This window comes from Parasteatoda tepidariorum, chromosome 8, assembly GCF_982258835.1.
Source record: "Parasteatoda tepidariorum strain Cologne lab strain chromosome 8, Ptep-v5.0, whole genome shotgun sequence".
Classification (NCBI taxonomy): domain Eukaryota; kingdom Metazoa; phylum Arthropoda; class Arachnida; order Araneae; family Theridiidae; genus Parasteatoda; species Parasteatoda tepidariorum.
This window is the reverse complement of record NC_141762.1, coordinates 86,693,408-86,710,392: the sequence shown is the minus strand read 5'-3', so window position 1 is coordinate 86,710,392 and position 16,985 is coordinate 86,693,408. Positions and strand designations below refer to the sequence as shown.

General features: G+C 26.3%; 1 protein-coding gene across 2 annotated transcripts in view; it reads left to right on the top strand.

The window, feature by feature from the left end:
* The window catches only part of LOC107456948 (fibronectin type-III domain-containing protein 3A), a 112,794-nt gene that overhangs the window by 85,783 nt on the left and 10,026 nt on the right, over positions 1 to 16,985 (top strand). The window contains exons 5-20 of one of the 2 annotated variants that reach the window (XM_043044811.3): positions 327 to 401; positions 1,396 to 1,451; positions 2,558 to 2,724; positions 3,816 to 3,875; positions 4,567 to 4,610; positions 5,623 to 5,717; positions 7,075 to 7,140; positions 8,243 to 8,367; positions 8,779 to 8,935; positions 10,026 to 10,112; positions 10,685 to 10,823; positions 11,563 to 11,628; positions 12,695 to 12,807; positions 13,474 to 13,579; positions 15,217 to 15,389; positions 16,299 to 16,493. In XM_043044811.3, the coding sequence (XP_042900745.2) occupies positions 327 to 401; positions 1,396 to 1,451; positions 2,558 to 2,724; positions 3,816 to 3,875; positions 4,567 to 4,610; positions 5,623 to 5,717; positions 7,075 to 7,140; positions 8,243 to 8,367; positions 8,779 to 8,935; positions 10,026 to 10,112; positions 10,685 to 10,823; positions 11,563 to 11,628; positions 12,695 to 12,807; positions 13,474 to 13,579; positions 15,217 to 15,389; positions 16,299 to 16,493 (1,724 nt within the window). Of the gene's footprint in view, positions 1 to 326; positions 402 to 1,395; positions 1,452 to 2,557; positions 2,725 to 3,815; positions 3,876 to 4,566; positions 4,611 to 5,622; positions 5,718 to 7,074; positions 7,141 to 8,239; positions 8,368 to 8,778; positions 8,936 to 10,025; positions 10,113 to 10,684; positions 10,824 to 11,562; positions 11,629 to 12,694; positions 12,808 to 13,473; positions 13,580 to 15,216; positions 15,390 to 16,298; positions 16,494 to 16,985 lie in introns of both variants that reach the window. The other variant, XM_043044810.3, reaches the window with a different exon arrangement.

Sequence of the window (16,985 nt, the reverse complement as noted above, 5' to 3'; positions counted from 1 at the left end):
ATTTTAATTGAGAGATAATTTTATGTTTTGATGTATTAATGTTTCATAGCACTTGTTAAGCTGTATATTGCTGGAAAAAAAATTTTCTAAAATATTTTTAAGCGTTGCTTTAAAAAAAATAGTAAAGAAATCTAGATTTTGTTAGCAAAAAAATTATGCTAAAATTTTCAATCTACTCTATTGCATAAAACTACATCATAATTTTGAAAATTTAAAGTTGAATTTACACTACTAAAAAAAAGCACTTTTGTTTTATTAAGTTTTTTTTTCTAAGTTTTTAAAATTTTTATGGTTATGGCTCTTATGGTTATGGTTACCTCTTTCAGACAAAAAACTTCACAGGTATGAGGACCACTATCGCATAAGTGGAAGTTCTGCTTCTGGAAGTAATGCATCAGAAGGTAAGTATTAGTTAAAAGCACTTATCAGTTGATAATTTCTTTTATGAAAATATCTAATCTAATTCCAGTTGCATGACTCAAAGGAACTAAACTATAAAACCACCCTTATCTATGAAAAAAAATTTTTTTTTTTTAAACCGGTGATACATTTTTGTAATTTGCAATCATTTTCTAACTTTCGACTTGTTTTAAAAAACTAAATTTTGATTTTGAATACAATATGAACAAACTTTGTAATTGCAAAGAATTATTATTTAGAGTATTATTTTCTTGATAAATTTCTTCTATTGATAGAAAACAAAGAGTGCCTATTGTTCTGTCATCTAAATAGTATCTTTGTTTTGTCAACTAATAGTATCTTTGTACTGATTGCATAATTATGAAAATAATTCAATGACTGAACTTTTATTGCTCTTTTAGCAAAAATTTTATTATTCTTTTTAGATTTATTATTTTTAGACACTTTTGAAATAATAATTTTCAAAAAATAAAGGGAATTTGGGACAAAATTATTTAATTTTTAATATAAGAATACCCTTTTGTGTTTAAAAATTGATTTCGATTAGCAAGTGACCCTTTGGTTATCTTCCTTTTTTAGTTCTTCAATTATTTTACAGTTGTTGGTATGTTGCACAAAGTTTAAAAGCTAGTTTTTTAATTAGTAATACAAAATATTTTTTATAGTTAATGTAAATGCTGCGTTATGTGTTTTAATATTAGAAGAGACTAGATTATGTTTGGTTTAAATCGAACTCCTATAATATTTCGACATGCTATTTTTTTTATTAAAAGATTTCTGCATTCCATTGTCGACAAGTGAATATATTTAGGTGTTCAACTTTTCAAAATTCTTTTTACTGAAGTTTAACAAGCTATTGTCAAAAGGAAAATTCTGTATGTAAATTATTTTTAAGAAGCAAGACTCTGAAAGCTATGTAATTGTTTAAGATGAACATAATTTATGTAAACTAATTTTTATATTTTTTATATTTAGACGGGGAAGTCACCTGGTTGTTTACCGAGTACCTCTCAAATCTAAGACCTCCAATGGTAAGAAAATTTTTATCAAAATCACGATTTTGGATAAATTGTGAGTTTAGTTATACTTTACTGTATGGAAATGGCATACTCTATTAAATTTTTAATGGTTCGTCTATGGAAGTCTTTATTGTTCAATTTAAATACATGATTTGATAAATCTGTATTATAGTCTCTGAGGTTAATTCTGATTGCACCGGAAGCTGGTTTTGATTCCAATAAGTAGTTTATTCCACTACTAGAATATTTTCTCTTTCCTAACAGTAATGAGATAGCACTTTCTCAGGAATAATTCACGTAAATTAATGTAGTTTATTAGTTTTGAGTTACTTAAATGAACATTTCATAAGTGTTGAGTGAATCTTCTGGAATTATGGCTCCTTAGTACCCAGGACCTTCAAATTTCTAAATTCCTAATTACTAAAATTGGGTTCCTATTTAAATAATGAATTTCTTTGTCCATTTATTAATATTAACATTCATTATTCTCCTATCTATATGTAGTCAAAACAAAGAATTTTAAAACACTATTTGAACAACCAGGTCATTTAATTAGGACAGAATATCAAGGAAGGGCAACAGTAGTTAAATACTCAGTTAACTTTCTTCTTCAACTATTTATAAAGAAGAAAAAGTCCTTTGTACTTAGTTTCTTTGGAGATCCTTACTATCCAGGACTTCTGAATTTCTAGATACCTAATTGCTAAAAATGAGTCCTTAAAGCATGAACTTCTTTTTTCCATTTATTAATATTAACATTCATTATTCTTCTATCTATATGTAGTCAAAACAAAGAATTTTAAAACAATTGAACAATATTTGAACAATCGGGTAATTTAATTAGGACAGAACATCAAGGAAGGGCGACTTGCAGTTGGATACTCAGTTCAACTTTCTCCTTTATCTATTTATTAGGAAAAGAAGGATTTTTTATAAATATAAATGTAAACGTGGGGTATAATTTTGCCACTATAAATCTGCCGTTGAGCTTTTTTTCTGCTTATTAACTAATTTTTTACATCCTTTCTATGACTTTTGGCATATTTTATGCGCTATTATGCGTAAGTAGAATCACTGGTGTTGTGTTGTAATTAATTGAATTCCTTTTCACTTCCTAGGTTACAGAACTCTCTCCCTATAGTGTGATGGTGTGCTGGAAACCACCAGATCTGCCATCAGGAGAGCTGGAACCATCACTTTGTTCAACTCTTCAAGAGAGTGAAATAATGTATGAAGTCATGCTCTGTGAAAAAGGAAAAGAAGGGCGCTATAAATCTGTTTATAGGTATCTATTTATTCTTTGAGAACTTCATAAAATATATGCCAGGGAGATATTTTAATTATTAAAAAATGTAAAAATTTTAAGAATTTATTCCTGTTGCATTATTTATTTTAAATTATGATGTTATGCTTTTTGCAATTTTTATACAATTACTGCCATTTTATTACAAAAATATATTAAACATTAAAGGAAAATGCTAGTTTTTTCTGAGATTATTATTTTTTGTTTGAGAATTTATGCTTTTAGATGTACAATAATTTTTTTTTTTATATATAAAATCTTAGGCACCCAATTATTTTTCATTCAAATGTACTTTCGATTTAAAGTTCTCCTGCCTTCAACAGCATTCCTCTGACTACTTTGTACTTATATGCCAGAAATTATGTTTTAAATGTGATGCTGGAGGAAAATAATAATGAATGGCAATAAAAAATAATCACAATTACAAACTGGCACTTTTATTTTGAGCCTCAATTGCTGCTTAGTAAAATGTGGTTGCGAGTTATTTTATTAAAATTAAATGCTTTAATTCTGACTTAACGGAATCGTAATAAATAAAATTGAATTTCTTTGAAGAGGAAAGATGCTTTTCTTTAATCTTTTCTGGTAAGATTTAATTACAGAAATTTGTGCATTAAATAACCATTTTCATTTAATTTTTATTCAGAAGAAACTACAAGAAACCTAGATGTGTATTTGAAATTTTGAACATTAATTATTATCATATTCACTGGTAACTTTAGTGGCATATGAGTATAGCTCATCATTGGTTTTTTACACCATACAGCACACTATGGCGAGTTATACTCATCATTTACTGATAGGGGTTAATGTATAATTTTTGCCAGCTGCAAGAGTTATGATTATATATTAGGCAAAATTTATATTACAAAAAGACTGAGTCTTGCCTTTATAAGACAAACATCACAGAAAACATGAATGATTTTGTTTTAACTTTCTAAGCCAAAGACTGAAAAGGAAAAAAATAGTATTACTTTTCTTAGTGTGTATTTATTACCCATGTGCACTTTTTTTTAATAAATTGTATTTTTTTTGTCTGTTGAAAAATATTAATAAGAATTATGTATTTTTAGTGGACTTGATCACCACTGTAACATAACCTCTTTAAAGCCAGCTACAGAATACTATATTTGGTATGTTTATTTCATTATTTGTTATTCTGTCATGCTTTAACAGTCTTAAAATAACTTTGTTAACTTAAAGTTTGAATTATTTATTTTTATTTATTTATTTATTTTTTGTAGTTAATCTAGAAAGTAAATCTAGTTTGTATAATCAGTTAAATTTTTCCCCATACATTCTTTGCTTCTGTAAACTTTTTTATTTATTTATTTAATTTTTAAAACAAAATCCTTTTTGAAAGGTGTAATTTGATATTGCCATAGAATTTTCATTTTTGTAATTCCATTGATTTATGTTCTGTAATAATTATAAATTCCTATTTTTCTTACTTTTTTTAAAATCTTGATTTGAAGTTAATGAATTTATTTTTCATTTATTTCTCTTCATTGTTTTCTCTTCACTTATTTCTCTTCAATGCTTTAATATATATTTACTTTACAAAACATATGCATTAAAACTTTTATAGAAAAGCTATTTTATTCTATTTCTTCATGTGTTGCAAATGAGGGTTTTTAGATTAAACATGAATATTAAAAAAAGTATTTCCATTATAAATTGTTACATGTGTACTTTAATCTTAAAGTTTTCATGAAACAACTTAAAAGTTAAAATAGTCAATTATTTTTATTTAATTTCAGTCTCCTAATTTCAAAAAATCATATTAATTTTTCAAATGGTTAATATAATATTTTTTTATTTTAGTGTGCAAGCATCTGTTGATGATATTAGAGGCAGTAGTGTTAAAGGTTTGTATGTTTTCTTCATTATTTACCCTTGGTTTAATTTTTTTCTTCCAAACTGTTATATTATTAAACTTTTTTTTTATTTCAGTAAATTAGCTTCAATATATTTTTTTAAATCATTTCTTTTCCTGCATTATCTTAGCCTATATTGTATTTGATTTTAATCTCTTTTATGTAAGCTCCAAAGAAATTTTTAATATAGTCTGTACCAAGTTCAGAAAATCTCTAAATTTTTATTTGTCCTGCAAAGCAATTTAGTCTACAACATAAATATCCTGGGGAAAATTTGCATGCTGCAAGGGTTTTCTTTTTTGAATGTATGTCAATGAAAAAATATGAGTATAATTAATTAAAGCCCTGTAAATGTTTCAAAGATGTGAAAAAATGCTTAATCTGTGATTGTTCACATGATTACCGAACATCCACATAATTTTTATTAAGCAAAATATCTTAATATACAAGATAAGCTTGTCCTTTCTTTTTTTTTTTTACAAATACAAGTTTGGCTTCTTTTTTAATTTTTATCTATGACTTGTCCTTGATATTCTATCTAACAGTTTAGACCTGGTGAACTGGAAAAAGTCAAGAAATTTTATCAATCTTGGAAAATCAAGAGAATCTCAGTAGATTTAATTAAAATACCATTAAAATCAAGAAACATTCATTTAGGTGGAGGTGTCTAAAAGTCCAATATTTTTTTAAAAGAAATTGGTCTTGTAATAATTATAAATTTTTTTTTATTTACAACTCTAGTAGCAAGTATAAGTGTTTTGTTATAAATTTTATGTGTAAGAATATGGCACATCTAAAAAAAATTATAATAAATGCTATGGTCCCTGTCGTAAAAAAAATCAGGGAAATTTGATAAAGTTAGTCTTGAAAAATCAGTTAAGTTTTTTTTCAGAGTGTTTTTGACAACCTTGTTACTTGTTTAGATTGTATGGTTGTTTGTTTTGGCATTTCCTTATATTTTTTGTATTAAAATTTGAATTTGAATTTCTTTTTATCAATCCAGGATTAACATTTAAAACACCGTCAGTGGAACCTGAAGCACCACAATCACCCAGGTTATATGCTAGAACAAAGAACAGTCTCACATTGAAATGGAATGTAAGAGCTTTCACTGTTTTTTTAACCATTGTCTATGAAATTGCCCATTAAAATTTATTATGATTAGCTTTTTTTTTTGCTGCTCAACTTAATGAAATTGAATGGGATCATTATTTTTTGAATCGGTAGTGATCCTGGACATATGATCTCAATTAAGATTTCCAAATTTATCTGAATTTAAAAAATGTATTTGTTTTGTTCGGAATGATACTCCCCCCCCTTGAGGCAAGGAGCTAGAGCCCTGAGATTAAGTGCTATACAACTGTTTTTTTTTTCTTTTTCTGCAACCTCCTCTGCTCTAGGGCCCTTTTAAATTTTTTATGGTCATTTGAACCTGAGAATACTATCCTTTCTGCATATCCAGTTTTCAATTTCTTATTCTTGTTTACTAAAAGTAAAGAAAAAGTTGTGAGTTTAGTTTATTTGTTTTAAATGAAGTGACAAGCAAAATTTATTAACGTGTGATTAATATATTTCGAGATTTATAAATTTATCTGCCATTTTTTTATACAATGTAACATATACAGCAAGAAACTTTTATACATATGCATAATTTATAATAGCAGATGGAATTATTCTTATGGGATAAGAGTAGGCCAAATTTGATACTTAAAGTTCTTCTGGCAAATAGAAAGAAATTCAGAAAGTTTATTTTGAATTAACACTCTTTGCACTATTCGAATTTGAAATTTTTTTCTCATTTTAAGATCTGTCTGTGAATATATTCAAAATCACGAACTGTAACATTTTGTCCCTTGAAGTAGGGAGAAATGGGACTCTAGTTCACAAATACATCATCATCCTTGTCAATACTTCTGCACCAATAATGAACCCATTTGATCCACCATTTTCTTGCATATATCTCAGTGCTGTACGAACAAGTGACATTTATATAATCTCAGAATCCAAGTCAGTATGATCAGGTTACTGCATCTCCTGCTTAGGCCCACTTTATCTCTTGCTGATCTATTTTACATCTATTTTACCCTTCACTTTTTGCCTTTCTCACATTTTAAGTTTAGAATAGGATCTACAAGGATTTAGGTAAAATGGGGCAGTATCAAACATCCCTTTTAACAAATATAAACAGCAATGTTATTATATGTACATGAGTTTGATCAGAGTGAAAAAAAAAGTAATAATAAAAGAGTTTCTGTGATTTTGCAAGCAATATTCCATGTTGAAATATATATATATATATATATATATATATATATATATATATATATATATATATATATATATATATATATATATATATATATATATATATATATATATAATAAAAAGTTCAGCAATTGTATGCTTCTTGCCATTTTTAAAGGCATGAATTGATAATTTTTGTATTTATTTCCAGTCAAGTGGTGATTCAAGCAGTTCCAAAGTTACTTATATATTAGAGTGTGATGAGATTAGCCAAGAGGTTAATATCTTTGTTTCTCTTTTTGTTTTATTACTAAGTACAAAGTTTAAAAATGAAAATGAATTACAAAAAATATTGTTTTGGTTCATGGCGTTTTTTTCATTCATTCTTTATTCATTTTTTTATCAAATGCAGTTACTGTAATTAATATAAGAGGACAGTTTTTTTTAAATGAAATTGTTCACATTATAGTAAACTTTATTGTTATTTTGTGTTTTAATTGTTTTTAACAATTTTAACAAGATAACAACTGTTTTTAACAAGTTTAACAATTTGTGCAAAACTAGTAAATTCTTAATATAATGTTAAAAAATTTGTTTTAATCGATATTTCATATTTTTCTTCGCATGTTTTTAATTTTTTAATTTTCTGCTTTGACATTTGGATGATGTAGATTATTTTTATATCAGTTTTTTTAATTCATTCTTTTACTTTTTCAATGTCTTAAATAGCTTAATTTAGAATTCAGTTTAATGCTAGCATTAATTGTATTCATTAAAAGACCATGAAATTTCAACATTTCTCTATTGGTTTTATAAAATTTTGAAATAAATACCATATTGTATAATACATTTTATTATGCTATTTTATTATTATTTTTTATTATTGGTAAGGTGCAAATAAGAATTAAATATTAAAAAATATCTTGTTTGCCTTTTACTTTAAATATTTTGAAATATACGAAAATATTATCTAAAATCTATTTAAAAACATCTATTGAAGGTAATGAAGCTAAACATTAAATTTCTGATTACAGTAATGTTTATAATTTATATATTCTGAAAGAAAATTTTTTTTTTTTATAGAAATTAGTTATCTTTACTGTCTATACTTGAAATTTTAATAGCTATAAATGATTGGAGATCAGTTTCTTTTGTAATTAATTATCCGACTTTTTTTCAAGCTTAAAGCGAAAAACATCTTTTTGTCAATTTGAGAAATTTTTGACTTATCCATATAAATGCTGAAAAATATCTTTATGCTTATAATCATTGTAGTTTTTATAAGTTATGTATCAAATGTGTACTGACTACTTTTCTTTGAACAATAAACCAACTAAAATCTTATAATTTGATTTCTTTTTCTTTTCTTCTTCCAGCAGGGTTTCAGTCGAAATGGTTTTACAACTGTTTACACTGGACCACTCAAGCAGTTTAAAGTAACAAAACTAACTCCTGCAACTGGCTACAGGTTTCGGTTAGCTGCAATGAATGATAAAGGAAAGAGGTACATTTTTCCCCATTTCTAACGAGAAATTTATAAACTTTTTTCATTTTTGCTGTAAATAATAGTCATAATAATAATAAACTATAAAAATTCTTCTCATATGAAAAGCTCTTATTAAATGTGTAACATGCAAAAATGTAAATATATCTTTTTAAATATGTGTCTTTCAAGTGTATTTTTCAAAAATGAAAATTCGATCATGTCCTCAAAGTCAATTATGATGTTTATTTTCTGTTAATTTTAGTGTTTTTGACTGTTAAAAAAATTTTAAGTGTAAATTATCTTTGCATTATAACAATGTTTTTTTTCCATGTAAATTTGCAACATTAACTGTAATACAGTAGACACAAGCTGTAAATTGTTTTTGCTTGCTAGTAGTTTTATTAATGAGCCTTTCTTGTATGTTTGTAGTGCATTTAGTGAGACGTGCTGTTATTTTACAAGTGGCAATGCTCCTAGTCAACCTTCACCCCCAATTTTAAAACAAGCCTATATCAATCGACTTCACCTGGAATGGGAACGAAGAACATTTGATGATGACTTCAATCTGCAAATAGAAGATGAAATGGTAATGTTCTTCACTTCATTATTTGGCTTTTAAAAAACATTATCAGCCAATTTTATTAAATTTTATTCTTACTTTACCAACCAATACAAAATTATTCAAAATTTAGATTGTAGGCTACTTATATTAAATTATTTGTATTTAATAAAGATAGTTTTTTTTTTTTTTTTACTATTTCATATAACATTGAATGTTTTATCTACAGCTAACTTGATGCAAGTGTACAAGAATATCTATTAGTGTGTTGATCTAGTATTGGTGTGTTCATCTAGTATTTATAATTTTTTTCCTTCTGAAGGCTGTAAACTATATGAAAAATAGTATCGCAAGTGTTAGAAGAAGCACTGGATAGTTTTTTTTATTTGCCTAGTTTTATATAAATAATATAAAATTTATAAACTCACTGTTTTCACTTCTATGTTCCACTTCACTTTTTAAAGTTATTATAAAATTACTATTGCTTATTAAAATTATGAAATTATTAAAATGATGTTTATTAAAATAATTATAATTATTGCTTATTAAAATTATGAAATTATTAAAATGATGTTTATTAAAATAATTATAATTATTGCTTATTAAAATTATGAATTATTATTAATTATAATTAAAATTATGAAAGCAATATATTATTGCTTTCAATTCCTGTAGGTTTTAGTTTGAATTTCCTGCCATTTAATTTGCTTTCTTTCCTGTGCTGCATAACTGTTCTTCCCATGTTATTTAATGTGTAAATAGTGCAAAGACCTTTGCGTAACACTTAAGCACTTGTCTAAATACTTAATGTTCAGTGATTTAAGAAGAAATCTATCACTGACAATATGGTAGAATTTAACATCATTGTAAAAGTTTTAACAGGCTGACATTTATAAGTGATAGTATTTTAATTTATCTTTTTTCTTGATCTTATTGTAATTATTCGATTCAGATGAATAGATTTGAATTTTTATATTTTGTGTATTCTAATTTGAAAGAATATGCTTGCAGACATTAATTTCCTTTAAATTATTGATTTAAAGTTGATATGTTTTTCAATAAAACTCTTTGAATAATTGAATCTTATAGGTATTTAATGTTGTGTTTTTTATTTCAGAGGCATGGTTTCTTCACAACTTATAGTGGTAGAGAAACACATTTCACATGTTCAGGGTTACGGGGAAATACGGAATATAAATTCAGGGTAAGTATTTGATGTTTGAATTAAACAGTATACTCTTTGAGTTCTCAAGTATATATATAAGTACTTTTCAGAATATATATAATATTCATAGTAATTCCATATTTAAATTTTTTCTTCTTTTTTATAAGATGCACATGGGAGGCATTTTTGACAAAAAAGTTGATAATTGTGTCTGGCAATTGCCAATCAATTTTTTAATGGCATTTTGTCACCCTGTATCTGGTGGCGACCATTAATAGCCAATAAAAATTCTGTGATAATTTCAGTCCAAGAATTCAAGAATAAAAACATAATCAAAGATCAAAACATTGTTTTTCAATATACAAAATGAAACTAATTTATTTACTTTTTTAATATATAAAGTATAATGAACTAAAATTGAGTGCTTGTATTGCCTTTATCACTAAACATCCACATCTAATTATATTATATATTTTCTTGTTGTCCTTAGTTGAGTGAACTAAACGTTTTTAAATTTTTTTTTTATATAAGTTCTGTTTATTTTTTAATTTACTAAAGAAACTGTAATTTTTAAAAAAAAATAATTTAATGTTTCCTATTATTTTTATCAGTTATGTGCAAGTAATGAAGAAGGCTCAAGTCCTTGGAGTAAAATAGTAACTTATTGTACACTGCCTGATAAATTAGGGTGTCCCGGTAAACCCGTTCCGAAAGGAAGAATCCATGCATCTTGTTTTAGGCTTACTTGGGGTAAGGTTTTTATAATTTATTTTGATGTAAAATTATTTTGCATTTGAGATATAATATTTATATTTTTAATTAATATTTCCACCTTTTTGTTTTTTGAAAATACTTATTCATTTGTTTATTTTATCTTTATTTCAAGTCATTTATATTTGCCACACTATGAATGTTATTAACATTGTTATTACAGTGATATTAACTTTTTGATTACTTGATAACTTAACTTTTTGATATTATTTGATTACTAAACTTTTGATATTCGATAACTAAATTTTTGATATTACGTAACTAGCTTTTTGATATTAAAAATACTTTTCAATTAATTTTACTTTTGGTTATCTTTACTTTGTTGGCTTTATTAAGGTCTGGGTATTGTTGTTTTTGTTGCTAAAGCAATTTCAGAATAAATAAGATGAGTTATGAATAATTTAATTTATAATTTGTTTCTAGTTTTCTGAGTTATATGGGGGACTAGTTGAAAAATATTTCTCATAAAACTAATATTTCATGCACATATAAATAATTCTTCTTATTTAATTATTTTTTGCAATTCTTCAAAAAGTTAGCTTGGAATTTTAGCTTTTTGTTTTGCTTTTAATATGCTTATAAAACTTAACTATCTTTTTTTTTTGGGGGGGGGGAGGATATGAAGTTTGCATATCAGATTTGCTGTTTTCTATATATTATGTTTTCAAATTTGTTATACTATAATTTTCAGAGACATAATTGTTCATTCTAATTCCAGACCCACCTAAAGATTGTAAGCACTCTACAGTTACAAAATATATTCTAGAAGTGGATAGAGGATTTGGTAAGGATATCAACTCTTCTGTGTTTTAAAAAAAAAAAACAGATTTATTTTAACAGCTTAATTATTTGTGTTATCTGTATTTTTCTTTAATTGTCTACATTTTTTGTGCTTATTTCTTGACCAGTTTCCTGTATTACTAAATGTTAATTTTTAATTATTGAATTTTTAAATATTTATGCATATCTTCTTGCTCAAAATTTTAAAATCAATCATATTTGAACTAATAACAGTGCACATAATGCATGCAGCAAATTAAAAAAGCATGAATATTGAATATTATTAGCAAATTTCTATGAAAAAGTTAAAGTTAAAGCATATCTGTTATGGTAGAAGTCTAAATGACTTTTTTGATAGAACTAGGTTTTAAAATAAGTTCAAGTATTTCATACAGGATTTTGCATGTTAGATATTAACTCTCAAAACATTAATTCTGGCTGTTTTAAGTTAGTCTTTTTCCTGTGTTGTATAATGGGAAAGTTAATATATAATAACTTTCCCATTTATAAAAGTTATTAATATATAATAGTAAAAGAAAAAGAGAGTCATTAATGTATGAAGGAAAGTTATTAATATATAATAGTAATGTTTCAATCCATTTTCTTAAAGTCTCAACACTTCTAGGATTAATGTAAAAAATAAAATTTTGTGCTTGTTGTTAGAATGTTGATTTATTTATTTCTGATTCCTCAAATGACAAAAAAACATGACAAATTATTGTATGTTATGTAATCAACAATGGCTAGGTATTATAATTAATGCTTCTACAAGTTTAAATTCTTATAATGAATGAAAAGAAATTATTTCTTAACGAAATATTCAAAATTGTATTTTTGGTTTTCGAAGAATTTTGAGAAAAATTGATAATTTTAATGAGAAGTAGAAGTATTGGGCAAATGAGGCACATGTAGTTCATCCCACCTTACAGATTTTTTCTTTTTTTAATTATAAATATCCAAAAATTATGATCATGTGTTTAAGTGATGGAAATTTCTGTTCATATTAGATCAAGTAAATGTTTAAATATTGCGCTAATGTAAGTTAATCTTATCTGATAAAACTATTTTAGGATTTGATGCTGTATATACAGGTCCAGATCCTGAATTTTTCCTAGAAAACTTGCTTCCAGGTACTACTTACAAAGTCAGGGTAGCATGCATCACTTCTGCTGGACATAGCCCAGTGAGTAATTTGACTTTTTCTTTTATTCTTCTCTTTGATTATTTTGAAAGACAATTTTTAAGGAATACTATGACATTGTTAATTTTACGATCTATGTACATTAAATTTGCTTATGTGCACCAAGAAATATCAAGAGGACGTGAGAAATTACTCCTTGCATTTTATTTTTCTCCAATTGCTATAGTTCACTGATATTTTTATTTTAATATTATATCTTTGGATTCCTATGTAAACTAAAACAAATTTGCTAATCATAGCTGCCAAAGCTTGCACTCTCTATAATTACTCACCATTAAAATTAAAACACTATGGACATCACTTACTTTATTTTAATGTTGGTAAAATCGAATTTTTATTACTGAATATTTTAATTAAATATTTTGTAAGACATTGTATAAATCTTTTATTTTTTGGTAAAAATGTATTGTTTGTTGGTTGTTAGAAGAACACAAAAGAAACTATACTTTTTTTTTTAAGGTTTACTTTATAAAAACGAATAGTTTCTTTTATAAAGCTTTATTTTTGCCGTTATTTTTCTATTTAATTATTCTACGTTTAAATATGTGCCTGTCTATTTTAAAATTATTTTCGTTTTTCATACTAAAGGAATTTTTGCTCTTGCTGGAGTTTTCTAACCTATCTAAAAGTTTTATTTTCATTTTCCAGTATTCTGATGTTAACAGTATTACCACTGCTGCAGTCAGTCCAGGGAAGTGTGCACAGCCAAAACTTCAAAGCAAACCTGAAGCATCTTTTGTATGTCTTGACTGGGGTAAGTGCCCTGTTTATGTTTTATTCACCTCTTAAGCAATAAATGTTAAAATTTAATTTCTGGTCGATATGGATTTTATACAAATCTATAAATATTGTAACAAACTTGAAGGGGAATCAAGCTAGTCGCAAACTCATTAAACTGCAATAATACAACTATTACTGAGCCTATTAGAATTCATTAATTTAATTTTCGACAATAATTAATTTCAAAAATATAATTAATATATTTTAAATGAAAAGTAACCATTCAAAATCACGTACATGAATATATTCGTAAATGGGCAGCTCCCCTTGCGGAATAAGGGGACTTTTCTTTTCGTGAGTAGCTATTCAATTCTTAATCCTTATGACATGCCCTTCTTCTCTTAGAAGTTTGTCTCAACATTCACAGGACATCCTGTATATCTATGTTAAAATGTCCCAGCAATTATGATGAATACAAAATCAATCCTACAAGAAATCAAAAAATGATACTTCTGTTGTTCATTTTTTCCCCTTGAAATTAATTAATTTTAAAACTGAAGATTTTATGAATAACTTAAAATTAAATAAATAGTGATCACAGAATTCTATGTGTGGTTACCAACTGTCTGTTTGATTTCATATTTGAACTGATTTGTTCCTATTTAATAGTGATAAACCCTTTTTTTTTCTCAACGGGGATAACTAATCCTTAGCATTGTTATGATTGACTAATCCTTAGCATTATTTCCATGTAAGAAACTTACAAGTTTCTGAAATCTTCAATCTTCAACATCACATTACTCAGAAACATCTTAATGACTTGTAATTAACATAATTTTTTTTTTTTTAGCCTAATAAAGCACTTTTGTACTATTTGAAGATATCTCATTTTAAATAGTGTATATAGTGCGCATGGTATATATTAAAATAGCTCATTTGAATAAAAAATTAGGAAAAGAAGAAAAATACCTCCTGATTCCCTGAAAAAAATTAAACTTAATTTTTTAATTAAGATCGAATTTAAATTGCAAAAATCCCGTTTAAACTATGACATGTGAAAAAGTTTCACTTGTCATAGTTTGGTTAAGTTCCACTTATGGTGGTAATAATGTGTATTAATAATCACTATTTCCTCTCATTACTGCTTAGTGGTAATAATTTGAATTAAAAATTATTTATCATTTATTTCTCATTCAAATAGTGTTAAGTATTTGTTATTTTTAAACAATACCATTTTATATATTAATAATAAGTTTTCCTTTTTCGTCAAATTATCTTCAATTATATAAGCAAATTAATGTTTTTTTATTGTTTTTGTTAAACTTAATATCCAGTTGTTATTTACTAATGCATTAAAGGTTTTAATTACTAATAGAATTATTGGGCTTTAATTAAAAAAAATAAATAAATGTTCAGTTATAATTGACAAATTAAGTGGATGAGGAAGTTAGGAAACATTTACAAACAATTAAATAAATATTGTGCAGGAACAAATTATGACTTGGCTCTTTAAAGTCAATGACAGGTTCATCATATAAAATTTATTATTGCTGCCTAAGCAATAAAGAGTTTGCTGGATGTAGTAAAATTTTGTACTTGTCATTTGCTACCTTTATTCGTTATCCCATTGAATTCTTCTGAAAATTTTTTTTGCTTTTTCTACATTTGTAGCTCACCCCGAGCATGATGGTGGAGCTGCTGTATCAGAGTATGAAGTTGATATGACGAGTCCTGACAACATAACACTTCAGGTGTATAAAGGTCCTGAGACTTCTTGTATAGTCAATGGTCTGTTTCCTGGCAGGCCATACCTTTTCCAAGTTCGAGCTTATAACAGAGTCGGGGTAAAATTCCTTTCTTCAATTTTAACTCTGCATTAGTTGATCTGATTGTTCTAATTTACTTTACTTTTTACTCTAATTTATTTTATTTTATAGCAAATTTATTAGACTTAGCATGTACAGTAATTGATAGTATTATGATCATTGATAGAAACTTCTGATTTTTGTTTAAAGTTTGGCGATATACAGTCTACTTCCTTTTACAAATAAAATCTGGTAGTTGATTAAAAAAAATACACCTTTAATTAAAAATATTCTTTTATGTTCATCATGATGCATCATTCAGTTTTGTGCATCTGAGTTAAATGTTCATTGTAGCAAATATAATTGCCTAAGTGATTGGTATTTCGGGTAAATATATTAAAACATACAAATGTACATACATGTGGTGCCAGTTCCTGTACACAAAGCTGTAACCTGATCTCAGATCCGTCAGCTAGAAGTCGCCTTAAGCTAGAAGTCCCGCGAGTCAATGTAAGCTGAAAGCTAATCCCTGTGCACGACGAGGAAGCAGTGGGGAAAATGATATTAGTAATGTTATTAGTAATTAATATTTTTATATTAAGAAATATGCATGTTTGCAGCCCTTTAAGGAGAATTGTAACAGAAACTCACATTTATTTTTGATAATAATATAAAACACTAAAATTGCAAGTTTTCAATTTTAAACTTATTGATTTTTAATTGAATTTAAACTTTAAAATTTGAAAAATATATAGACTAGGCAGGTTGCTTCAGTTTGTTAGCTCATACAACAATCACAGTTTTTTTGGCCCCTATTGGCTGGTTATTATTATTAATTCTGGTTATTATTTTTTTTGCCTAACTAAACTTTTAAAAAGAATAGAATGTTTTACTCGATAACAAATATTTTTGCCTTAAAAATATATTCATGTGTTTTGACTTACCTAGGCTGGGCCATTTTCGGATCCCTTGGAAGTGGTGAGTGGGGCTGGGCCACCCGATTCTCCCCGCAATCTAACTGCAACCTGTGATTCTTCTGTCACCTGTCGACTGTCCTGGGAGGAACCACTGAATAATGGTGCTGCCATTACTAGTTATCAACTCCAATGGAGTACAGAAGATGATGAGGAGAGTTTTTCAGAGGTCAGCTTACAGCTCTATTTTTCTTGTGGATATCTATTTTTCTCATGATCTTACTTTATTTTTAGTTGGCATCACCTTTATTTTATGTGGTTTTTAGTTTAATTAACCAAATAACTTAATTAGTGTGCTTTAATTTGATTCTTATTTTGAGATGTCTTTTAATTGAAAATGACTAACTAAAAGTTATCAATCTGCATGATTATAGAATTCTATATTTTTAAAGGAATTAAATGACTCTGTGAGAAGAAAATGGGATTCTATGCTGTATTTAAGACCAAGAATATTAGTTTTATAATCATTCTAGTAGAACCTTGAAATGGAAATGGGTGCATTAAACAGAGGAAAGATTTTAAGCTATTGCAAATGAATTGGAATTGTAGTTTGTAATGAATAGAATTATTATTATTATTTTCTTCTTTTTTGCAGAAAATGAAATTTTATCAAATTTTTTATAAAATTTCTACAGTTGGTAACATTTAATTTCACATATAC